This window comes from Chiloscyllium plagiosum, chromosome 34 (genome assembly GCF_004010195.1).
Source record: "Chiloscyllium plagiosum isolate BGI_BamShark_2017 chromosome 34, ASM401019v2, whole genome shotgun sequence".
Classification (NCBI taxonomy): domain Eukaryota; kingdom Metazoa; phylum Chordata; class Chondrichthyes; order Orectolobiformes; family Hemiscylliidae; genus Chiloscyllium; species Chiloscyllium plagiosum.
The window spans coordinates 29,402,752-29,429,476 of NC_057743.1; the positions used below are offsets into that span (position 1 = coordinate 29,402,752).

Here is a 26,725-nt window from a genome sequence, read left to right on the forward strand (position 1 = left end):
CCTCTCCGCCTCCACCCTGCTCCGACCTATCACCCTCACCTTGACCTCTTTCCACCTATCACATTTCCCCCGCCCCTCCTCCAAGTCCCTCCTCCCTAGCTTTTATCTTCTCTTGTTGAACACTCTCTGCTCATTCCTGAAGAAGGGCATGTGCCCGAAACGTCGAATCTTCTGTTCCCTAGATGCTGCCTGACCTGCTGTGCTGTTCCAGCAATAAAGTTTCAGCTTTGATCTCCAGCGTCTGCAGACCTCACTTTCTCCTGCCACGTCATCTTCCAATTATGCCATTAAGCTGAACACCTAACTGCTTTCTCTGATGGACTGAAAAATCTTATGGTACTATTTCAAGGATGAACAAGGTAGCTTTTCCTAACATCTAGGCCAACATTCCTCCATCAAATATAACCTTAAACAGATAATCTGGTTATTATCATGAAATATAAGGAAGATTGTTGTGTGCAAAATGACTGTCATTATTTCCACATTACAACACTATTATGCACAGGACATAAGAAATAGGAGGAGGAGACTATTTGCCCCGTTCTTTAATAAAATCACATCTGATTTACCCAGTCCTCAACTTCTCTTATATGCCAGTTCTTCATAGCATTCAACTGTCCAATATTTCAAAATTCCATCTACCTCCTCTTTAAATACTCTATGATCGAGTCTCCATAACTCACTGGATGAAGAATTTCTCTTGGAGAAGAAACTCCTTTGCATCTTAGTTTTAAAATGAGCATCTCCTTATTCTGTAGCTATGCTTCCCAGTTTGAAATTGCCCTGATGACAGAAATAACACCTTTTCAACATCTACCCCATTGACAGCGCCCTCAGAATCTTTTATTATCTCTCATTCTTCTAAACTCTTGTGAATCATGAAATCTCATCTGTTTACCTTTTCTTGATGAATCAATTTCTCCATCCAAGGAATTAGCGTAGTGAATCACTTTTGAACTCCTTCTAATGCCACTAAATGCTTTCTTAAAATATTAAAACAAAACTGTATCCATAGTAAATAAGGACAAATTACTTGAAAACATTCGTGAATGCAGATTCAGTACTAACCTTTGAAAAGGAAATAGAGCATATATGTAAACAAGAAAGAATTGCAGAACTATATTGAGAAAGAACATGGATGATAAACCCAGCTTTTTCAATGTGATGGCATAAGCATGTTGAGCCAAATGGCCTCCATTTATACCTATGATCTATGTTCATTGCAGGTCATCTCTGGTAGATCTTTATGTATCAAACCTGAAATAAAATTGTCTTATATATTTTAAATTCACCCATTCAATACCACAAGTACACAGCAAATCTGTCAGTACTGAAAAACTTAAAAGGCAGATTAGTGAGGGTTTAGTCCTTTGTCAGAGGTCATAGATTCATAGAGATCTTTAAGATCTACCTAAAAAGTGGACTAGTCTTTTCTCTTCACAGGCGTTCAGGGACCTGTGGCGTATTTGCAACATTTTCTGATATTTAATTGCAGCTTTTTAAATCTCAATTTATTTCACTTCAGATAAAATAAAAATGTAGAAAGAAGTTCAAGACAGATAATATACACAGTGTAAATAAGAGTGAATGTAAGTACAAATATTTTGGCAATTCCCTCCTTTCCACAACTATCCTGTACTTTAACTGAGATTTGGTATCCCATACCCTCTTTCTCATTGTCCCCCACCCCAAACAATACACAAGTTGATGCCGCAAATCGTTTATAACCAGCCTGTTTTTTTCACAGACTAAATGCCTGCAGATTTATTTGGGTGGAAATAAATCAAATGGCGCCCTCTGCTGCTCAGCAGTGAAATTTAATTCAAAGGTAATTCACTTATGAAGTTACTCATGTCAGAAGCAACAGGTTAATAATGCCAAATGGAAACACAGTAACCGACTGCACATTCAGACTATGATTGACCTGTACTTCACTCCATTTACCCATCTTTATTCCATATTCCATGATTACCTTGTCCAACAAAAATCTCAATTCCAGTCTTCAAACTTTTTGAGGGAGCACATCCCAGGTTTCCACTGTTGTGCATGTGAAAAGGTGTTCCGTAATTTCTATTCTAAAAGCCCTAGTTCTAATTTAAGATTAAAACTCTTGTTATGAATCTTATCATCAGAGGAATGTTTTTTCTATATTTATTTACTGCATTTAAATTAATTTTAAATACCTTGATTACATTACTTTTCTATTCTTCCAAAGTCAAGAGAATACAAGCTTTGTAATCAATTTTTTAAACCAAACAAAATGAAAACTTGAATAACATTGTTTCTTGTGCAACAAAAACTGGCACACTACTAATCTCTGGAACGTGTTGGAAGAGTGCAAAAGTTAACAGCATTACCCTGATGATTAGAGGCAATTTGTGAAAATTACCACAACAAAGCTTCTACCTCTCATGTCTTGCTGGACCATACAATCAAATATCAACTGTGTTTACCACCATAAGGTATAAGGCTGTACAAAATGCTTAGTGTGCATAATGAGTTACAAATGACACATCAATAATTGGCTTTAATGATTATGGCAAATGGTTAGTGTCATTTGCCCGATTTCAGCAGCTTTACTTGATAAGTGTGAAGCTTTACTTGATAAATGCTGGGGACTGTACACCATAAAGCCACTGAAACTTCTCAGAATACTTTGTATGATTATTTCATTTTTGAAGTTCAGTGACTATTAGGTAGGTAGAAATGATAGCCAACCTACACAAAGACTTCCTCACAAAACAATGAGTTAAATGAACATTTAGTTTATTTATGGTAGTTTAAGAGGGAATGTTGGTCAAAACATGGACCTTTTTGCTCCTCTTCTAGTAACTGTCAAAGGATCTTTCACATTTATCTAAACAGGCAAACAGGACTGTGGGTTTCTACTTCAACCAAAGAACAGCACTACCTCAATACTAGACTGGATTATGAGATCAAATCTTGGAATAATGACTGAATTAACAATAACCCAGAATCTAATTATACCAGATGGAACAAATGCCCTCGAGCAGCAACGTAATTTACTGAGCAAATGAAGTTGCTTCACTTTAGAATGTGGCAGTAATAATCATCTGGTCTGAAGAACTTATTTAAGTCTTGATGAATGTTTGGCTCTTTCATATTCTTGTATAAATCGCATGTCACAAATTATTTTTACTGAAAAGTTCAGATGAGGACAAGGGCCTAAAGTGCACAAGACCTGTGGTTTGAAAAGCATAGGATAAAAGAGGAGGTAAATCAGAATTTGTTTTGCAAAAGTCTGCATCATGTTGGAAGTGTGGGAGGGGGTGGGTGGTGTGGGGAGGGGTGGGGGCTGCAGGATAGGGAGTTGGAAGGAATCCCAATCTTTTCTTCCTAGTAAATTATGTTTTAATGTCAGTTTGAACATGGTTTGAGGTATATCACTTCAAGATTTCATCTATGCAGAATATCAAACCTTAACTCCCAGGAGGATACAACAATGATATTAGCATTTCAGGGTAACATTACTCACCTGTAAAGCAGAAGTCACTGTAGTCCAGAGGACCATAGGGCTGCTCTATCATTTGTGAGAGATGACTGGTAGTAGGTTTAATCTGAAGGTCACCAGGTAAGGAGAAAAGTTGAGAAGGTGGGTCTTTCATGGTAACCTCAGCTGGCTCGGGAATTAAAACCACTGTGCTGACGTCACTCTACATTGCAAACCAGCCATCCAGCCATCCGAGTCACCTGTGATACAGTGTTGTAATACACCTTTGCTTATCCAAAGTTGTGCGTAACTGAGTCCAAGAAATCTGAAGGTGCCAGATATGCAGTGAATTAGCTAATGTGAGCACCCCTGTATCAAATGTGCGGCAGTATTGAGCGGAGTCTCTGTTCTTGCTCTTTATTAGCACTAAGACATCTAAATCTGTATACATGGAGGTCAGATGAGCACAGAATTAGGCTATAATGAAATATTTGATGCTCAAAGTTTCTGTCGATTTAATGGTACAACCTCTTTTGGAGAGTAGGGAAGAAAACAGAAGGAGAAAGTGATATCTAGGACAAGGGTAATTATTTGTGAAAACCCACAGTGCAAAACAAATTGAATTTATCCAGGGACTTGCCAAAAATACCACATATTAAGCCACATGAGCCTATTACCTTTTTGGTACACAATAGAGAACTTTGCATGTGAGAATACAGGCCAATTAAATTTGTGGGAACATGAGATTCTGCCAATAGTTGGAGTAAAAATGCCAATTATATCCTGCTTGCAGACTAAGATTGGATTACTTTGCTTGTCCAGCAGGCAGCTACAAGTACTATGGAGGCAAGTCATATAGATTAATGACTGGATTTCTTTGCAAATTGATTTCTACACATATTTATAGTCTGTATGTTTAAGGAAGGATATACTTGCATTGGAAGTGGTACAGGAAAGGTTTATTACATTTATTTCTGGATGAGAGGATTGTTCTATAATGAAATGCTGACTAAATTGAGCCTAGGTTTTTTGAGTTATGAAGAATAAGAGGTGATCTGATTGAAGTGCTTCTGAAGGAATAATAAAACGAATAACTGTGGATGCTGGAAATCTGACACAGAAACAGAAATTGCTGGAGAGACTCAGCAGGTCTGGCAGCATCTGTGGAGGGAAAACAGTCAACAGGTCCAGTGACCCTTCATCAGAACTGCTCTGCCAGTCCTGCTGAAGTTCTCCAGTAATTTCTGATTTTGATTTTGAAGGGGCTTATCAGGATAGACACTGAGGGGCTGTTTGCCTTACTGAAATTTAGGACACATTGCCTAATCTCAGTATAAGCGGTTGGTCATTTAGAACTGAGATGAAGAGAAATTCTGTGATGCACAATATTATGAATCTTCTGCATTCTTTGCAAGAGTTGTGGCTGCCCTCAACTACAAAACTTTAGATTCTCGGGAAATCAAGAAATATAGGGAGTGGACAGGAAAGTGGAGTTGAAACAGAAGATCAATTATGAAAGTGTTGAATGGCAGAACTGGCTCAAAGGATTGTTTGAACTATTCCTACTCTTATTTCTTATACATCTAGTAGGAAAGATATGCATAAGTGATTGAATGCAAGACTGAGTTACTGTACTACAGAGATGGGTTAAGCCACTCCAGAAAGATGGCATTTTCATTATTAAAGTGCTGCTTCTCAAGACGTCGGAGTAATCTTTACAGATGTGATAGCTCTTGCAGCATGATGATAAAACTGTTGGGAATACATATTTACATTCATAGACTATGTGAAAAATATCAAACTACTTGGACACTTTCTGGATTGAAACTGGTTTTTAACCATGTGTTTTCTTGGAAAATATTGTGTGTTACACTCTACTTGCAGGAAGTTTACAGGAAGTCAAAAGACTAGAGAAAAATACAAACTAATAGTTTAAAAATATGCAAGATAGGTCCTTGTTTAATTGGAAAGGGAAAAGACCTTGTGGAACCATGTTTTTGTTTGTTCATAGGATGTGGGCATCACTCGTGTAGCATTGATTGCCCATCCTAACTTGCAATTAAGAGTTAAGACTCACATTGCTGTGAGTTAAATAATATCAGGCGAGACAAGCACAGGAGATTTCCTTCCCTAAAGAACATCAGTGAATCAGTTGAACAACAATTAACAGTGGTTACATAGTTGTTATTAGGCCAGCTCGACATTATAGATCTTATTGAATTCAAATTTCATCAGCTGCCATGGTGAGATTTGAAGCTGTGTTCCCAGACCCACTCCTCCACCACCACACCTCAATATGTTGATAGTTGCCTAGCAACCTTTTCAGGACTGGAGTTCTATTTCTGCAAACCTTGGTAGTCATAAAGAAGAGCATCCTAAGCATTGCAAGTCTCTTTCTCCTGCTCTCATGTGAACATCTCAGAAAACTGAAATATTCCAATATCAGTATTTCTCATTACCTTATATACCCTGAAAAGCAGAATTGTGATAATTTGCTTGATCCTGCTTGATATCAATCTGAACTAAAATTCCACCATCAATCGATGGCTGTTAGTAATTCGATGTCATTGAAAAGAAGTCAGCGGCACTGTCAGGATTCATCACATTCTATTTTTTGGACCCTTGGCTGAACAGTGGTAACTTTTCCCTTTTTATCAAAGCATCACCTCTGCAGAGTCTGTTTTCTTTTGTGTTGTGTGTGTCTGTTGTTGAGCAAAAAGGGTACATCTCTAATTCGAGATTATAGCTCAGATGTTAACCAGTGTTTGCCATTTGCTTTAAAGAGTACAACATGTTTTATGATAAATGGACTAATTTCAGTTTAGAAAGAAACATGATGAAAAGTGCCTTTTATTCTCTGCAGAAGTAAAAAGGGATCAATTAGCCATTTTGGTGATTGAATCAAAGCATCTTTACTAATAGTCTAATGATGGAATAGTGGGGCTTGGCTATCAGTGCATTCTTCTCATTGTAACAAAGTGAACTCAGTTTGCAGTATCACATTACTGTGTATGTGTCAGTTAAGTTGGAAGGTTGTGGTTTCTGTCCCACTGAATCACAAATACAGAGTTGATACACCAATGCAGTCATGAGGGAAAGCTGCACTGTTGGAGGTGTGATTTTTCAGAGAATTACAGAATTTCTGCTGCACAAAGGAGGTCATTAGGTCAATTCCTGATGAAGGGCTCTGGCCCAAAACATCGATCCTCCTGCTCTTCGGATGCTCCCTGATCTGCTGTGCTTTTCCAGCAACACACTCTCGACTCCATTGTTCCTGCATCAGCACTGTTAAAAGTTCTATTTTTTTTCACCCAAACCTCTGAACACCATTTTGATTATATATTATACTGAACGATATATTAAACTACTGCAGTCAGTGGGAGTTCACTCTTCACAAACTGCCTATTGAATTTTCACCATTACAAATTACCAGAATTCAAAAGTATTTCATTGGCTGTACACCATTTTGAGACATCCTATGGTCTTGAAATCCACTATATAAATAGTTTCTTATATAAATAGTTTCTTCTTCCTGCAAATTATGCATTGACCTGATGCTATTCTTTCTAATCCAGAATCAAAATCTTAAAGCTGGAACAACCCAACTTATTAATTACAAAACGACTTTACAATCAGCAGTGATATTAGTTTATAAACTCATCTCACAAACTAATCCGGTCTGGATCTAACTTAACTGAAATATTGATAAAATTAATAAGGCCCTTTAATTGATCTTTAGTTAAATGTAACACAAGCACTCAGATTTTTAGGAGCTTCATCTCAAAGTCATAGTATTGATTTATGATGTGGAGACAAGTTGAACCAATGCATAGTAGCAGCAGTATGTACCACAAATAACTCATCAAGGGTCGGTCCTTTGACAGCATCTTCTAAAACCCATGACTCCCACCACTTAGAAGGGCGATGACAACAAATGAATGGGAATACCCAAGTTCCATTCCTGTTTTGGAACTATTTTGTCATTCCTCACTGTCATGAGGTCACATTTCTTGGAAATCCCTCCCTGACAATGATGTCGATGTCCCTGGACCCAAGGACTGTACTGGTTCAAGAAAACAGTTGAGCACCATCTTCTCCAGGGCATCAAGGAAGGGCAATAAATACTGATCAAGGCAATGACATCCACATTCCATGAACAAATTCCATCAGAAATTGAAGATCCATATTCAATTGCTTTATCCATTATGCCTAGTTTTATTAAACCAAATATTAGATTTCTATTATCATCAAAAAAGTGTTCACAGACTGAAGAACTTCTAATTGCTCTTGCCAATCATTGATGTGCCCTGGCAATAAGTTGCTCTCTCAGCTATTCTTCCCGAATTACAGATAATTTTAAATGTTAACCCTTCTTAGTGTGCTGAGTGGATTTCAACATCAACAATATCGCCCACTGTAAATTTTCCTTTCCTTAGATTTCAAACTGTTGTATTCCTTGTCTCTGTCAACCTTCCATGCTCTTAGATTCCATCTTTTAAAATACATGCTTGGTGTTAACCGAAGTGTTACTTTGTGATTTATTTAATCTCTTACGCTATTTTCAGTCCTGATTGGTATCTTGATTTGATGGGTTTGGTTTGTCATCTAAACAACTAATATTTTCCATGTTTTTGTGATTAAAAATATTTAGCCATGCTTTGTCTGGTGCCTATTCTGCAATAGTTTTACACAATATACAATCAATGATGGAGCAGAAGGGTTACAGTTGTAGAAATAACCAGGACTCTGGATGAATGAGTTATGGAGAGCTTCAGGTCTTTAATCTGAGTTTAGCCAAATTCTGCTAATGCAACAGTTGGGTTGCTCCAACTGATAGCAGTGCCCATGAACCAAGGTTTTGGTTCCTGATCTCAATGGGTCTTGTTGGAATCTGTATGTGGATAGACACCATATTAGTTAATAATCTAGTTAGATGCATTAACAATGGCCATGTAAACAAGGTAACTGAAGAGCTACTGGCACTTATAAAACTCTCTCAGATCAAAAACTTGAGGAAAGAAGGGGGAGAAAAGAAAATTCAACAATTTCCTGTAAATTTTTTTTAGTTCATTTAATTCAGTATTCCAACGGACTTTGTCCTGTCTTTGGACAATTTGAAAGCAACCTACAAAATTCAATTCATAGCATATAGGGCAGGCAAGACAATTGAGAGATTGGGGAAAATAAATTGAATTTGGGTGGATTGTATAAATAGAGAATTAGGTTTAAAATCAGCAAATTAAGAACCAGGAAGCAGAGTGACAAGAGTAATGTAGATGGCTGGGCCCTCCCAGCAAACCATGCAGGGAGCACAGGTTGGAGAATCAAGACACAGTCATAAACATCTCTCTGACTTCTTGTCCCATGACAGTTGCTTTCACTACCAAGTATGTGAAATCAAGGAATTGTTCTCAATGTCTAGTAGCAATAATATTCATCAGAACCCAAGGGTAAGACTTTAAAACAGGCTAAATAAAATGAGATTTTTTATATTATTGGATAGCTATCAAGTATTTATTCACAATGTAATACAATTCCTAATCTACATCAGCAAATTGTTTCAGTACCAAACATCTGGAACAACTTTTCAATTCGCTGTGTCTTTCTACTATTCTTCCAAAGTTTCTTGGAAACAATTAACAATGTTTTCAGCTCTTCCATTCTTTTAATTTTCCTTTCTTTCACAGGTTCACTTATTAGTATGCTCAGCATTTGTACTGTCCCTTGTTCACAGACATGTTGCACATGAAGGTCACTATATACTGCAAGGTGTATTTAAATTATGTCCAAAGGTCACCAGAACATGAGATGCCTTCGTATCTAAATTATTGAGTGAAGACTATACAAATAATGGCCCCTACTGTGTTACTTGCAGTGAGCAATGATACCCAGACAGTAATATAATGGGATTAATTTAAATAAATGAAAAGCATGCATCTTCTAATTTATCAAGACCTCAATTTAAAATATAATAAAATTAGAAAAAAAAACTTGATGAAATTCTTTAAAGATTTAAGATAGTTCTCAAATATGACCTCTGATCCAGTCTTCTGAATGTTCTTGATTGGTTTTGGGGATTCCAGACCGATGGGGAAAAATAACTAAACTGACCAAATTGGTCTGTCCTTTCTCTTTTTAGGGAGTGCCTTTTATTTTAAGCATTTTCACCTTAGATAACAATTTGCAGCATTTATACCTTTAGTTCCCAGTGCTAAATAAACATACTGATCCAAAATTTCCAAATCCAAACATTAATCTAGAGATTGATGCCATATTATTCATCTGACAACTTCATGCACCACCAACTATGAAATCTGTTTACAGAGAATTCACTTGAGTAACGTTAATTAACAGATCTGAAAGATACATCATCCAATTTTAGAAGCCGGTATCACAATCAAAGCATAATTGTTTCAAATGTCGAATAATGCTGCTCAGTATCAAGACCCTGACAAGGAAACATGGCAGGAGGTCCTAGCCATCCATTTTGTGGGTTTTTTTGGGGTAAAGTAGAACCTGTGGTTGCTAGAAAGAAGTATAGCTCAGGCAGATGAAGGATATCAGTTTTGAGAATCCAGCAAAAGTATAAATTAAATTTGGCAATAATGTTATTGGCAGCTTAGAGAAAAACAAGATAGAAAAGTTCAGAGTAGTGATAATTTATAGTAGATGTGAGAAAACACAGATAAGAAAGGTTGAATCAAACAGATTTAATTATAGAATAAACACTTAGTATCTAGATCACGCAGTTAAATGCAATTTGTATCAACTATCGGGATTCTATTATATCTCATTCAGAGTTTGCTTGCATTATAGAAGAATTGGAATGTATCTAAAATCTTATGAGCCAAAGGACCTTTATAAGGATCTAATAAGATTATTTAGTTAAGGGCACAGCAGCACTAAAAAGGCAATGTTGACCAGGGACCACCACTACTATAAACCCTTTTTTGTGATCAGAGTGACATTAGGTCAACTCAGCAGTATATAATATTAATTTCAGACATGGTGTTGTCTAATTACCTAGCAACAAGCAGAAGGAAATGAGAGCAGCATCAAACTTATTCCCCAACAAGTCAGTCAACAGGTACAGATTTTGCCAAAAATCTGAAACACAAAATTTTAAATATATACATAAGAGGTAAATTTGTAGCCACCTACCGTGGTGCAGTGCTGGGCTGCGTCACTTATGTAAAGCATTTTAGTGTTCCCGAAATGTGGGTGCAGCTAGGATTATTCCCACCTCAGGTGTCATCGGAGAGAGGATGGATGTTTTTCTCTCTGTCTTAAAGGAACATGGTGTGGGGTCTACAATAGACCTTAATGACATCCACTGACCAAGGCTTGGGGACTGTGAAATAGGTAAACACGGTGGGATAGGCTTTGTCGTTTTTCCATCTCTCCTATCTCTCGTTCTCTCTTCCCCTCTCTTTCTCTCTCAATCCTCTCTCTAGACTGCATCTAACAACAAAAACTTGGACCTCCCCTCTATTCCTCATGACTATTCAATTAACCACAAGGCAGGTTCAGACTTGCCCATTGATGTTTGGGACTCTACCATTTCAGATCTGTGATGACAGAGGGACTTCATTAATTAAAAAGGCATTATTTTGCCTCATGCAGGGTTTCTTAACACTTTTGTTTTTAATGCACAAATGTTATGCAATGCCAGATTCCAAAACTGTTAATATAATTAAAATTTAAGGTGTGCTTTAGCTCCAATTTGGAACATCAAAAACCACTGTCCTTGGCCGTTGCTACAAGTTTTGTTTCATATCGGCACTGATTTTATCCCCCTCCTTAGCCAGTGAATGACGCTGAACCAAAGTGTTTGCAATCTCACCATCCTATTTGACCCCAAGCTAAGCTTCCAACTACATATTCATTTTATGACTAATTCCTCCTATTGCCATCTGTGTAATATTGCCCATCTCTACTGCTGCCTCAGCTAGCTTGAAACCTCTTGCATCCATATCCAACTATTCCAATGCTCTCCTGGCCAACCTCCAAATCTTCCACTCTCCACAAACTTAGCTCATCCAAAACTTGGCTGGCTGTATCCTAATTCGTCATAAGTCACATTCACTCAGCTTGATTCTTGCTGACCTATACTGGCTCCTGCATCAACAATGCCTGGATATTAAAATTCAAATCTTTATTTTCTTATCCTTGCATGGCCTTGTCCCTCTTTGCTAATAACTTGTACAATCCTTGAACCAAGTGAATCATTGCATTTCTATATTACTGGCCCCATGTTCAGCATCCACAATCACTGCCATTACTTTGGGCATCTAGGCCCTAAGATTTGAATTGGCTGCTTAGATTTTTGTTTCTCTCTTCCATTGTAAGTTGTTCTTTTAAACCTAGCACTTTGACCAAGCTTCTGATCACCTGTTCTAATATCTCCTTCTTTGTCTCAGCATAAACCTTTGTCTAAGCGTAAACCTTTGTCTAATTATGCTTTTGTAAAAGTTCTTAGGACATTTTACTATGTTAAAGGTGCTACCGCCGTAAAATGTTATCGCTGAAATGAAAGCTTCAGTTTTCCACAACAAGTAATTACAATTAATATGGATATATGTATCTTTTTGTTTATGTTATGCAAATGGTTTACAAATCACATTAATCTTGCAGCAGAGTTAGTTTGTTTAAACAAAGGTAAGAAAATTAAATAGAGATTGTACTTCCAAATTCAAACACTCAGGATTGAAACTGTGCTGCATTTTGGTCACCTGGGTCAAGTGGAGTCAAGGATTCTTTGTGTCAAATCAAAGCATGAGATTAGGCTGTCACAGCACTGTAATCAACTTGGTGAAGCTATTAGCTAGTCCAACACACCACTCAGAAGTTATGCCTGCATTGACAATAAAAAAAAAATCATTGAATATCAAATGCAATATTTTGGAAAATGTCTGGAGTTGAGCAATTCAGGTTTTCAGAAAGCTGTGCTCTCTTATGGAGGTTGAATATTCAACCCCTATCAGTGCTTTTGCTTTTTTTAAAAACTGTTTTCTAATCTATTACTGATAGTATGTTAGAATTTCTGATAGGCTGCATATCCTGCATGCATTAAACTTGCTTCCTGTCAGGCTTAAGTCATCACACTTCAGATTGTATCATGTCATTGACTTATTGGCACAAAGTGGTCATAGGACAGCTATTAAACTTCACTACCAATTTTGCAAGACACACAAAACAAGAAGGAAGAAACAAGCTGAGGAGTTCAGGTGGGTTTTTCTGAGTAACTACTCAGCAGACCTAGCAGTATTCAGCACCTAGCAGAAACAGAATTAATGATACAAATCATGATCCTCAAGTAATTTTGACAAAGGGTTATTGACCTGAAACAATAACTCTGTTTTTCTCTCCAGAGGCTGCCAGACATGGTCAGTATTTTCCATTTTTAAAAATCGGATTTCCAGCATGTGCAGCATTTTCGCTGGACCCTTGACTCAACCCAAACTTTGAGCAGCTATAATTTCCATATCTGTGTGCAAGAATTCATAGCCTGCCACAATTATTTTTATTTATTTACTTAGGCTGCTAATGTCCATAAAAGGTCAGGATTAACAAAGTGATCCATGATAAAATAAACTTCTGACTATTGTGGCCCAGTATTAAAATAAAATACTTTCATTTGATTTACAGAGTAAAACTGTGAAAAAAAAAACAAATTTAAAACAGAAAAATTACCAAAAAGAGAGAATTTGTCTTTACAGAGCATCTTATGAACTCTCATGGAGTCCTGAAATGCCAGTCAACCAATGAGTTTTTGTGAAGTATCAACACGGTTTTAATCGGCAAATGAAGCCAATTTAAAACAAGTACATTCTCAGAAACACTAACTCTTCTTTTTTTTTATGATGTTGGATGGACAAAGAATGTTGGTAAGGATCTACTTTACTTTGAAAATGTCAGAGGATCTTTGATGTAAATTTCAGTGCAATGATGGGGTCATATTTTAATATCTTATCCAAACAGTGGTGTATATGATATTGCAGCATTTTCTGAGCATTGCACTTACACGTCATCTGAACTTGTATGTTCAGGCCCATAGAGAGGTTAGGTCCCATGAGCTTGTGACTCAAAGGAGGATCAGTGTTATCAACTAGTTAAAGCTGAAATTCATAACAAACAATAGTCACATCTCCATTGACAGTCAGAGCCACATTTATCTGACAAAAACAAAAAAAACACCGAAACTATTCAAAATCAAATTGCCCTGTCTAATGTGGGACTTCCAATCTTTGTTCAGATTAGTCATTCCTGCAAGATCAGGTATATGAGTGGGCTGTAGTGTTCTGACCTAATGAGCAACAAAAGAAACTCAAAGTTTCTGTTTTCAGTGTTTCTTTGCAGCATAAGTAACTTTGGAATTAGAGGATGATATGATTCATTTGTACTCTAAGCAACAAACTGTTTTCAAAGGAATTGAGTTGCAGAAATTTTGTGTTGTAGCTCTATTTTCCTGTTCTGTTCAAGCTGAATGAAGTTATACTCAGATCTCCAAGCTCAAAAACTTGCTGATATCCATCACCTTTGCTCACATATTGAAATGATTATTGGATATTTGGAAGCATGCAGGCCCAGATCAGCAAGAGAGGCAATTAAAAAAATACAGGTGAACAAATACTTTTCACACGCTGGTTACTGACTGAAGTGAAAGCACATAAATATGCTCATATTGGATTTCACAACAGCAGACTTTACAAATACAATGAAATGTCTCTTGCGCCTGATTATTAAATCTTGGGTTGTCCAGTTAAAGGATTATGATATTAGTTTCTGTAGTGATTATAACGAGGCCAGCCAGGTGGATCTCAGAAAGCTCATTCCTTGATTGAAGCTGTTCATCTGGACCAATTAGGGAGCCCTAGCTGACAGATATAACAGGAGTATCAGACATCCTGTTCATTGAGAGCTGGCTCCTAGGGACCTGGATCAGTGAAAGTGACTCTCCATTTGTAAATAAAGGGTGACTTGGTGAATGCCATTCTTGTCTCTGCAGAGTTACTTCAATGGAGATATGAGTAAAGCACACTTCTGAAGAGATTTGCTTGCAATGGTCGTCTTTGAGCTGGGGGGAACATTTCTGGGATCATGCCGTTCTTTGAGAAACTTGACTCGTTCGATCCTGCAATCAAAGATTGGGCCTAGAATATAGAAAGAATGTGCTATTTTTTCCTGACAAATGACATTGGGGCAGATGAAACGCAACAAGTAATTCTCCTGACAGCTTGTGGACCCTCAGCTTTTTTGGTTATTAGGAGCCTAATGGTTCCTTTCAAGAGCTGAGGGATTTAGTTAAGGGAAATTACTACCCCAAGCATCTTCTCATTCTGAGAACTATTGGTTTTACTCAGTAATTTGAGAACTAGGGCAATCTGTATTAGGATTTTAGACTAGGTTAAGACTGGCAGAGACATGTGACTTTGGTTTAACTCTTAAAGAGATGCTGAGAGACCATTGCAAAAACATCTACTAGCTAAAGCCCAACTGGATTTCAAACTACAACTGGCTTTATCATTGGAAAATGCGGCAAATGGAGCATATGAATTGCCGGTTATTACAACGGAAGTGGACACCCTCACCATTCCCACTGAGTTTGGGGAATACCACGTGAAAGAAGGCAATAAATAGTGTCAATCAGGACATATCCTGAACAGAGGGACTCTCGCAAAACCCCAAAACAAAGCCAGGCCTTGGCTAAATGGTTAAAACTTTCTTCAGGACCCGAGCCAGCAAGCTGTTGTAGTTGTTAATTCAAAACAACTATAAAGTCTCACTGGACCTAAATTGAGTAAGAGGACTTACAGGCTGGTATCCAGGACAGTGCACACCCTGAAAAGTCCACTTACATCTGGTTTGAAAAAGTTAAATTGTTCAGCAACATCCAAATCAGAACCACTCAAAATAAATATCTGGTTAAATGGTCACCCAGTTCTAATGGAGGCCTGTACCGACACAGCCATTTCAAATGTGTGTTCCAGGAAACCCAAGTGACCTACTTGGGCTGCAGAGTAGACAAGACCGATTTACACCAGTTAGAGGATAAAATGAGGGCAATCAAAGGCGCCTGGACTTCCACATCCATATCAGAGCTTAGGTTTTTCCTTGGTTGGTGAATTAGAACAAAGTTCATACATAGCCTGGACCCCATCCTGGGACCTTTCCATCAACTCTTTTTAAAAAAAAAGGTCGGCATTGGAAATGGTTCCATAGCCAAGCATAGCTTTCAGGGTAGTGAAGAAACAGCTATCATCCTCTAAAGGTGTTGGCACACTATAATCCCAAGCAAGATCTAGCATTGACATGCGATGCCTCCCCACATGGCATCGGCATAGTATTAGATCATAGGTTGCCCAATGGAGAGGATCTCCCAACCGTGTATGCATCCAGGACTTTGGCTAATGCAGAACATAAATACACCCAGATAAAGAATGAAGCTCCATACCATCTATCATCCAATGAGCTGGCAGAAAGTGTAGTCCAAACTCTTGAAATCAGACTTAACGAAACAACAGCTTCATTCAGTCCCAAACCATCTTGGTTCCTATTTGATTGTAGTACTACCCCTCATGGAACTAGTTGGATAGCTTCAGCAGAGATTTAATGGGGAGAAGATTCTGAACCAGGTAGGGGGGAGGTGGAGGAGTGAAACGGCATCAGAAATGCCAATGCTGGACTCAAGGTTCTGCTAAGCAAGAGAGATAGTTTACTTCAGGGGATCAGGTTTTTTGTAGGAACAACAGGCATGGCCCTGAATGGGTAGGAGGCAAGTCGAAGCGAGGTCAGGTCCGGTGATGTAGGAGGTTTAGGTAGGTGCAATAGTCCTGAAAAAGCACGTGGACTGTATGAAAGTTGTAAATTCGCAAACAGTGCAGGAGTAAAACAGAGTGGGCTCCTTGACAGCCTTTGACTGGGTTCTCCCTCTCCAGCAAGCTTTGAAGATACCTGGGAATCTGAGATGGACATGGCAGATATCACCACCTTTGCCACCTGAATAAGATGCTTCAAAGAGGTGAACTACTGTGCTTTACACACCACCCGTCTCGGAGGCAGAGTTGAAAGAATCTGAGCCAGTGCTGAAATGCCCTAAGAGGATCTACAAAACAAAAAAATCCAGTTATGTCCTTGGACTGAGGGGAAAGGGACGTACTGATTGTAATGAGGTCAGTCAGGTGGACCTCATAAAATATGAGTTCTCTGATTGGACAGATTAACAGTCCCAATCAGGGAGCCCTGGCTGACAGAAGAACAGGAGTGTCAGACATCCTGTTCACTCTGCGAGCTGGCTCTAACGGAGCTGGATCAGTGTCGAGGACTCTCCATGTGTAAATAAAGGATGACTTGGTGATGGGATAGTGGCCTCTGGAGTTATTTCAGTTTCTGTAATCAACCAGCCTATTCTTTGCAAATGTAATATTACGGTGTCCAACATTAGATGGGATATTGCGCTAGAACCACATTTACTACACAATCCTGAATGTGCAAAGAATTATACTGGCAACCAATTTAGGACTGTCAATCAGGCTTGCTGTATTGTGTACTTGTGTGCACTGGATATATTAATATCTATTAGCTCCATATATTAATACACTGAATCCTGTTCTTTGCAGAGAGAAGGAAAATGACACACACTATACCTGCTTGAATGCAGTAAAATACGTAACATTCTCTGGTTCACTTTTTGGGGAAATGTTTGGACCAATCAGCGTGAACTTGTCTTGTTTAAAATTGAAACAAAGTTTGGCAGTAAACTATCATTAACTCTTGTTATTCATAGCAAAAACTCGGCAAATCAAATTCCACTAACGGATCAGCATTTTCCTCACACAGCACAAATGTCGATTTCCCTTCATTTTGGCATTGCTTGCAAATTGCCCTAATCAGTGCAAGGTGAAAATATGAAAAAAATTTGTATCTTGCAAATTCTTCTAGCTAACCTCAGAACTATTGCTCAAATAGAAATAATATGATTTCAGCTATGAAACTATTCCTTGTTGAGAATATGGTCTCTCAGGCTCCAAAAGAGTATTATGTAAGTATCAAGTCACCTTACGGAGTTATATTTTGCTGCAACTGCCAGTTAGTGAGTCATTGAGACATAGAGATGTACAGAACGGAAATAGACCCTTCAGTCTAACTCATCCATGCTGACCAGATATCCTAAATTAATCTTGTCCCATTTGCCAACACTTGGCCCATATCCCTCTAAACCCTTCCTATTCAGATACTCAATCACATGCCTTTTAAATATTGTAATTGTACCAGCCACCACTTCCTCTGGCAGCTCATTCCAGACACGCACCACCCTCAGCCTGAAAATATTGCCCCTTAGGTCCCTTTTAAACCTTCCCGCTCTCACCCTCAACTTATGCGCTCGAATTCTGGTCTCCCCTAACCCAGGGAAAAAACCTTGCCTATTAACCCTATCCATGCCACTTATGATTTTATAAACCTCGATAAGGTCACCCCTCAGCTTTCATCACTCCAGGGAAAACAGCCCCAGCCTGTTCTGCCTCTCCCTATAGTTCACACCCTTGAACCTTGGGAACATTTATGTAAATCTTTTCTGAACTCTTTCAAGTGTCACAACATCCTTCTGATAGGAGGGAGACCAGAATTGCACAAAAGTGTCCTAACCAATGTCCTGTACAGCCACAACATGACTTCCCAACTCCTGTATTCAATGCTCTGACCAATAAAGGAAAGAATACTAAACACTTTCATTACCCTATTTACCTGCGATTCTAGTTTCAAGGAGCTATGAACCTGCACTCCAAGGCCTCTTTGTTCGGCAACACTCCCCAGGACCTTACCCTTAAGTGTAGATGTCCTGCTAAGATTTGCCTTTCCAAAATTCAGTAACTCACATTTATCTCAATTTAACTCCATCTGCCACTCATCAGCCCACAGACACATCTGATCAAAATCCTGTCGCACTCTGTGGTAACCTTCTTTGCTTTCCACTACACCAATTTTGGTGTTATAGATAGAATCATAGAGATGTACAGCATGGAAACAGACCCTTCAGTCCAACCCGTCCATGCCGGCCAGATATCCCAACCCAATCTAGTCCCACCTGCCAGCACCCGGCACATATCCCTCCAAACCCTTCCTATTCAGATACCCATCCAAATGCCTCTTAAATGTTGCAATTGTACCAGCCTCCAACACTTCCTCTCGCAGTTCATTCCATACAGTACCACCCTCTGCATGAAAATGTTGCCCCTTTTTATATCTTTCCCCTCTCACCCTAAACCTATGCCCTCTAGTTCTGGACTCCCCGACCCCAGGGAAAAGACTTTGCCTATTTATCCTATCCATGCCTCTCAATTTTGTAAACCTCTATAAGGTCACCCCTCAGCCTCCGACACTCCAGGGAAAACAGCCCCAGCCTGTTCAGCCTCTCGCTATAGCTCAAATCCTCCAACCCTGGCAACATCCTTGTAAATCTTTTCTGAACCCTTTCAAGTTTCACAACATCTTTCCTATAGGAAGGAGACCAGAATTCCATTCAATATTCCAACAGTGGCCTAACCAATGTCCTGTACAGCTGCAACATGACCTCCCAACTCCTGTACTCAATACTCTGACCAATAAAAGAAACCATACCAAACGCCGCCTTCATTGTCCTATCTACTTGTGATTCCACTTTCAAGGAGCTATGAACCTGCACTCCAAGGTCTCTTTGTTCAGCAACACTCCCTAGGATCTTACCATTTGCCACTTCTCAGCCCATTGGCCCATCCGATCAAGATCCTGTTGTAATCTGAAGTAACCCTCTTCGTTGTTCACTAACCTCCAATTTTGGTGTCATCTGCAAACTTACTAACTATACTTCCCATGTTCACATCCAAATTATTTATATAAATGACAAAGTAGTGGACCCAGCACTGATGCTTTTAGCATTCCACTGGTCACATGTCTCCAGTCTGAAAAACAACCCTTCACCACCACCCTCTATCTTCTACCTGCGAGCCAGTTCTGTATCCAAATGGCTAGTTCTCCCTGTATTCCATGTGATCTAACCTGGCTAACAGTATCCCACGGGGAAACTTGTCGAACACCTTACTGAAGTCCACATCGATCACGTCCACCGCTCTGCTCTCATCAATCCTCTTTGTTATTTCTTCAAAAAACTCAATCAAGTTAGTGAGACATGATTTCACATGCACAAAGCCATGTCCACTATCCCTAATTAGTCCTTAACCTTCCAAATACATGTAAATCCTATCCTTCAGGATTCCCTCCAACAACTGAGAAGTGGCAAATGGAGTTTAATTCAGAAAAATGAGAGGTGCTGCATTTTGGGAAAGCAAATCTTAGCAGGACTTATACACTTAATGGTAAGGTCCTGAACAAAGAGACTTTGGAGTGCAGGTTCATAGTTCCTTGAAAGTGGAGTCTCAGATAGATAGGATAATGAAGGCGGCGTTTGGTATGGTTTCCTTTATTGGTCAGAGTCTTGAGAAGGGAAAGATATAAAAGAGAAATGCAGGGAAAACTTTTTCACACAGAGGGTGGTACCTGTATGGAATGAGCTGCCAGAGGATGTGGTGGAGGCTGGTACAATTGCAACATTTAAGAGGCACTTGGGTGGGTATATGAATAGGAAGGGTTTGGAGGGATATGGGCCGAGTGCTGGCAGGTGGGACTTGGTTGGGTTGGGATACCTGGTCGGCATGGACAGGTTGGACCGAAGGGTATATTTCCATGCTGTACATCCCTATGATTCTATGACTCTAACTTGCCCACCACCCATATCAGGCTCACTGGTCTACAGATCCCAGGCTTTTCCTTACCAACTTTCTTAAATAGTGGCACATTAGCCAACCTCGAATCTTCTGGCATCTCACCTGTGACTATCGATGATACAAATATCTCAGCAAGGGGCCCAGAAATCACCTCCCTTGCTTCATACAGCACAGAACCAGATCTTTCGTCCAACCAGTCCATGCCGAACATAATCCCAAATTAAACTAGTCCCATGTGCCTGCTCCTGGCTCATATCCCTCCAAATCTTTCTTATTCATGTATATATCTAAGTGTCCTTTAAACGTAACTGTGCTCGCATCCATCACTGCCTCAGAAAGTTTATTCGGCACATGAACCACCCTCAATGTAAAAAGTTTGCCCCTCACTTAAAATAAATGCTTTAAGTCTGAAGAATAGATGGCCAATCTCTTCAACAGAGTTGTAGAGGAGAAAAGTAATAACTTTATCCATGCTATGAGACCTTTATTTCTATAAAGTAAACTCACTGTTTCATAAAGTCACTCCCAAATAATGTTATAGATATTCTCTGGTCAACAGCGAAGTATGGGTGCTCGCTGCTGATCTCAAGGAAAACTGCAATATCTGCAGCAGGGTCTTTCTATTTGGATGAACACTTCAAGTATCATAACATTCAAGGCTATGGTTTTAGTGTGGGAAAGTGGGACTAGTGTAGATGGTAGTACATTTCTGACAGTTAAAACCTCAGTGGATCAAACGGCCTCTTCCGTACTGTGTGATTCTATGAAATCAAATATGACAATTGCTCCTCACCTTTCCTTCATCTAATGAGATGTTAAAAGCGCCTGAAAGTCCTCAAAATGGTGAGAAATGACAGGTCACAACAAATATTGACAGATCATGGTGAGGATCTCCGGTTTATAATGATGATTAAGACAATTTCTGTTTTTAATGCCATTGTTACAGCTTTAGATTATTTTAATTATCATTGATTATTTTAATTATTATTTAATTACCTCAGAATTCATGACACTTTACTATTCTAATCTATACAATTAGTTATGAAGGCTTAAATCAGTTTGTATTTTGTTGGGAAATGGCTGATGCAAAATTGCACTCGAGGGAGACCTCTAGTGATATCATAGGGAAAATATAATGGTAGCAACCAATTGGGCTGAAGGGGGGAGTTTACATTTCTTACACTTGTTAGATTAACATTTGCAGAAAATGTTCATTTTCTTCTTCCCTGGGGCCCTCAGACAAACTACTTTGCTCAGGCTTGGAGGGCCGCAGGGTCTGTTCCTGGGCTGTAAATTTTCTTTGTTCTTTGGTCAGTGGGTACCATTGTTTTCTGATTTCCCCTCCCAATAAGATATAATGGATATCTGTACCCATTCTCTGCAGCAAAAGGAAGGTCTGCGACCTTCACACAACTAGAAACCGACGCCTTGACTTTGAACATAATCACACATCATCCGGTAATTTTACAAAACACATGGCAATCAACACCTTAATTTAGTGAAACCTCTTCAGAAAAGCACCTAGGTTATAGGGCTAACTCCCCATTTGGACACCAATAATTCATATCTTTAGAGTGCTCTCAATGTGGAAAATTCCCTAGCCATTTAAGAGGGGTCAAACCAACAGTGAGTAGCAGTGCAAGAGTGAGATGAGGTGACCTAAAACACAGAGGAATAGAAGGGATTCGAGCAAGCTTCTAAGCAGTGGGGGGAAAAAAAAAATCATAGGAAAGCAAACTTTTTTTTTAAGATTAGATTAGATTACTTACAGTGTGGAAACAGGCCCTTCGGCCCAACAAGTCCACACCGACTCTCTGAAGAGCAACCCACCCAGACCCATTCTCCTATATTTACCCCTTCACCTAACACTACGGGCAATTTAGAATGGCAATTCACCTGACCTGCACATCTTTGGACTGTGGGAGGAAAACAGAGCACCCGGAGGAAACCCATGCAGACACGGGGAGAATGTGCAAACTCCACACAGACAGGAGATAACATAAATCAGGGCGAAGGCAGCTAAAGGCTTTGTAACTGATGGTACAACAGAAAGAAGAGAAGTTACACAAAAGAAAATTACAAAAATCAAAGTGCAAAGGATGGAATGCTCAAAGAGAAGATTGAATATATATTGCAAAAGCAGGGCAAAACAAGAACTTAAAACTTTTGGTATTGTGGAGTACATCTCCTTTATTTATTAATGCGTAGCAAGTTGGAAGTACACTCTCAGGTCTCCAAAACTGAATGGTATGTATTAATTAACATTTTATTCCTACAGACAGACACCTGTTTTGTTTTATTTCTATTCCTATTTTATTTCTATTGCCAAATTCTTCAAGATAGTGGTGGCAGAATAAGCAGCGCAGCATTTGGCCTCCTGAGCCTCGATCTCCTCCCCTCCATCCATTTTCCCTTTATTTTTCCTCTTTCTATTTCCTAATTTTACTTACTTTCTTGGGGAGAGCTCGGCTGCTTTGGCCCAGCATGTCAGAAGCAAGTTTGTGATCCTGGTGGTGGTGGAGGAAGTTGAATTTGTGTTTCTAACCCCTTTGATGGAAGGAGTTAAGTTTTTGTTCCAGGCAGTGGCGGCAGATAGAGGCAAATTTGTTTCCTGGCAGTGGTGGAGAAAGGAGAGTTTGGACCCAGTATGGGACCCAGCACCATTGACACTGGCTGTTTTGGCGTGGTGGGCCCACCTTAAGTTTGAGCCCTGGTTGAGACATGGCAGCATCAGTGGCAGCTGCATTGACGAGATATGGCTCAGTGCGGACTTGTGACTGCGGCATTGTCAGTGGAGGCAAGATGGTGCTGAAGAATGGTGAATCTGTTCCAGCAGCAGGGTCATGGTGAAGGGACTCAAGGCTGGTTGACTGCTTTGAGCTGGTGCTGGTCTCAGCATTGGAATGGAAGAGTCCAGATCCAGATCCATTGCAAAGCACTTCATAAGAAGGACCTTAAAGTTGAACTTTAAACTTTATTTCTTTATTTTCTACCTTTTGTATTACATGTCTTGGTTTACTTTCTGTGTTTTAAGATGATGCTGGAGAGTGGTGACATTATACAACACCTTTCACTGTATTTGTGAAAAATGCATGAGACAAGTACATGTGATAATAAATAAACCAAATAATTTAATCTGACTTGGCCTATAGAGGTTGGTGAAGATGATGACGACAAGCTGATTGAGCTTAGTACAACAGACCACAGGCAGTGTTTTGAAGGAGTTTGTGAAGGGTGCAGCACAGGAGCCCAGGAAGGATGGTGGTAGAAAAGTCAGAAAGCACAGACGAGAATCACAACAATATTGGAAAAAAGGGACAAATGGTGGATAAAGATGTGCAATGCTGAAGTCTCATAATGGATGAGATGTGGGGATTTAAGTTCAACTTTGGTTCAAATACTTTAAGTATTGTTTATGGGTCATCTAAATTGATCACCCGTCTACAGGAACAAAATACTAATTAACACGTCATTCAGTTTGAGAGACCAGGTAATATATTTGCAACTTGCTACCCATTAATAAATAAAGATGTCCCCCACAACCCCAGTTTTTTTTTCCTGGACTATGGCTGTCCAGCAGCTAATTGAAGAGTTCCTATTGCTACATCAACTATACACAGTAAATCTACAGTTTATTCAAAGGCAAATGGCTGGTATTTTACAGCTTTCAAATTGTTTAGACTTCAATTTTAAAAAAAATAGAAAAAACAAGCTGTCTCAGAAAACTGAGTTTGATAGTCTAGTATGTCAGAATTAAAATGTATTAAAAGGCTGAGAGTCTGAAAACAGTTTAACCCAGGAAAAATAAAGCTTATTCAATGTTTGAATGCTCAGGCTGATGCAACAGATGTTGTAACAGAGCTTCTAACTGACAGGATTGGCTTGAAACATAATTAGTGTGTCAAACGATGCTTCGACTTTTAAGCACAGACAGCTTCCCTTCATTAAAGGGAGATTTTGGTGTGAATAAAACATTTAAGGAGGGAAAAGTTCATGTTTAGGCGGGAATCACAGTTCAATTGAAGAAGATTAATTGCATGTTTAGTGTGTATCACAGTATGTGGTATTCCTGTTCAGTACCTTGTTTTGTTAAAAACAAAAGGCAATCATTAACGTCAATTTCCTTGAGAAAATCTGCAAAAACTGTGCTGGCAATTCAGAAGAAACCTTGGAGAATTCCCTAGTATATGTCTCAGAATAATAGTTGCAAATATAAACTTAACGAAGAATCTCAAAAGAAGTAAAATCAAAATTATTTGTGGTTCAATGATTGCATTAGAGACATGCAACTGTTTGGCTGTGACCTCAGCAGCAGAGAAAACGTGTGCATGGTAATGACTTTCTATGAATAGAAATAGATTAATTCTATAGATATGTGGTTTGTCTTATGAAGGGCGGTTGAGCAGTTTAGACCTATATTTGCTGGAGTTTAGAAGAATAACTGGAGATTTATTTGAGGGAAAGAAGATGCTAAAGGGGATTGACAAAGTGGACAAAGAATGTTTCCTCACATAGGCAAATCTAGAGTGACAGGTCATAGTTTCATGATAAGGGATAGCAGATTTAAAACAGATAGGAAGAAACTGCTTCTCTCAAGAGGGTTGAGAATCTTGAATCCACTACCTCAGGGTGTGGGGAATGCTAGGACATTGAGTACATGTAAGGAGAGAGAGATAGATTTTTAATAATGGGTTGAAAGATCATGGAGAGTAGACAGGAAAGTGGAGTAGAGGCTGAAATGAGATGAGCCATGGTTGCATCAAAGGACACAGCAGACTTGAGGGGCTGAATTACCTACTCCTGCTCCTGGTCACTCTTATGTTTTTGTTATTTCAAATATGTGTCAGTCATTTATATTAAAAAAATCTTGTTGCAAACTATTTTCTAATTAATCATGTCATCCCAACTTAAATACTGGGGTGTCTATAAATTATGCTTTCTTGTGTTTTGTGGTATTACATTTAATAGATTTGTATGAAGGGTATTTTATTGAGTATTTTGGTGAATTCTTATAATTCTGCTCTGTTTAAGACCAAATATTACTACATGACTTCATGTATTTGTGTTGGCATATGAGGTATTTGGTAACACAGATGTTTTAGTGTGAATGGAACAGGGGTCTTGTAAACCAAGAGGCATCCTCCAAAATTCAAAACAGTCCTTTAGAAAATCTGAAGAGAAACTTCCAAAAAAAAATCATGACCCCAGCTGGGTATTGTGGCTTTTAACCAGGAAGGGTAGGCATTTGGTGCTCATGGCTTAGAGATTGGTGTATGGTGGGGCAAGTCTGGAGAAGAGTGGCCCATATTCTTCTAACGTTGAGTGAGGAGGAACTGTCCTTCCTCTTTTCATTCTGCATTTAGATGGACATAGTAATTTCCCAATTAGTTAGTTTTACATTGTGCTGTTCAAACAAGCACATGGTGAGCAAGGCAGTGGACATTCTAAAGTTGAAAACTGATCCCATTTTCAGTCAAACTGTTTTGTCAAGTGACACACATGGAACCCAGTCTACTATGGCTCAGTGCAACTCTTCTCACAATCTGCCACTCTTTACCTCATTAATTATGCCAACCAGACTGTTGCTCCTTTCTTGTGAAATCGTGATGGCAGACAGATGTCATTACTCACTAATGTGAGGATCTTCTGGTGTTCATGTCATTGTCACTAACTGCACATCACTTCAGGCACTACAAGCCAGAAAGTGCCCTTCATACTGTGGTCCTGCAAAATTATTCTCAATAAAATGACCGAGAAAGTGAAATTAACTCCTTGGTTCACTGACAGGGATTGGAGGTACTGGTGGACGGGTGGAGATGCTGTCTTCTGCTGGCAGAAAAAGGAGATAAGCCATTAAGCTCAGCTAATCATAGCTGAGATAGTGGTCGGAGTCAGTGCTGTGCCCCAGATCAAATGCAATCCATAGCAGGGCTGGAAGAAGGTTAATGGTCTTCTATGCTTTGCAAGAGTAAATGCTACAATCATCTCTCTGCTACCTCACACTCCATAGGGCAGCACTCATGACCTCTACTACCACACACAGCTCTCAGAGCTCATGGAGTACAACTCTCATTATTGTATGCATCATGTTCACATGACAGCTCTCACCCACCCCAGCCTCCCAAAAGTACAAGCCATTCCTGCCCTCTCAATGGGGTCCATCTCACCTGTTTGCGCATCACTTGCAATTAGTTTTCCATCCAATTACATCAACTTAATCTTTCCCTTTGTCACACTGCTGAAGGAAGTGGCCCACTTCTGGACTGATATCTCCACAGTACCCTGACTAATATACCTGTAATTCCTGGGCCAGTTGTACTTGACCTACAAAACTGATTATGGCCTAATCCTCAGATTGAAAGGGATATAGATTCCCAGACTCTGGTACGACAAGGCACTTAATTGACTGTGGCCAACCCCTGGATTAGATTCAGATTAACCCCTGGGCTAGGCGCAGTTCTCCCTGACCCAACAACAAAAAAAAAACAGTTCTCTTTGACTTTCAGACATGGCC

At 39.2% G+C, this 26,725-nt stretch overlaps 1 protein-coding gene across 12 annotated transcripts in view; it reads right to left on the minus strand.

The window, feature by feature from the left end:
* Positions 1-26,725, minus strand: part of tp73 (tumor protein p73) — a 234,365-nt gene that overhangs the window by 92,010 nt on the left and 115,630 nt on the right. Inside the window, exon 1 of one of the 12 annotated variants that reach the window (XM_043676044.1) lies at positions 10,613-10,963. The exons of the other annotated variants lie outside the window; for them this stretch is intronic. Within the exon in view, the coding sequence (XP_043531979.1) occupies positions 10,613-10,651 (39 nt within the window). The 5' untranslated portion in view covers positions 10,652-10,963. Of the gene's footprint in view, positions 1-10,612; positions 10,964-26,725 lie in introns of those variants that run through there. 12 annotated transcript variants of the gene reach the window in all.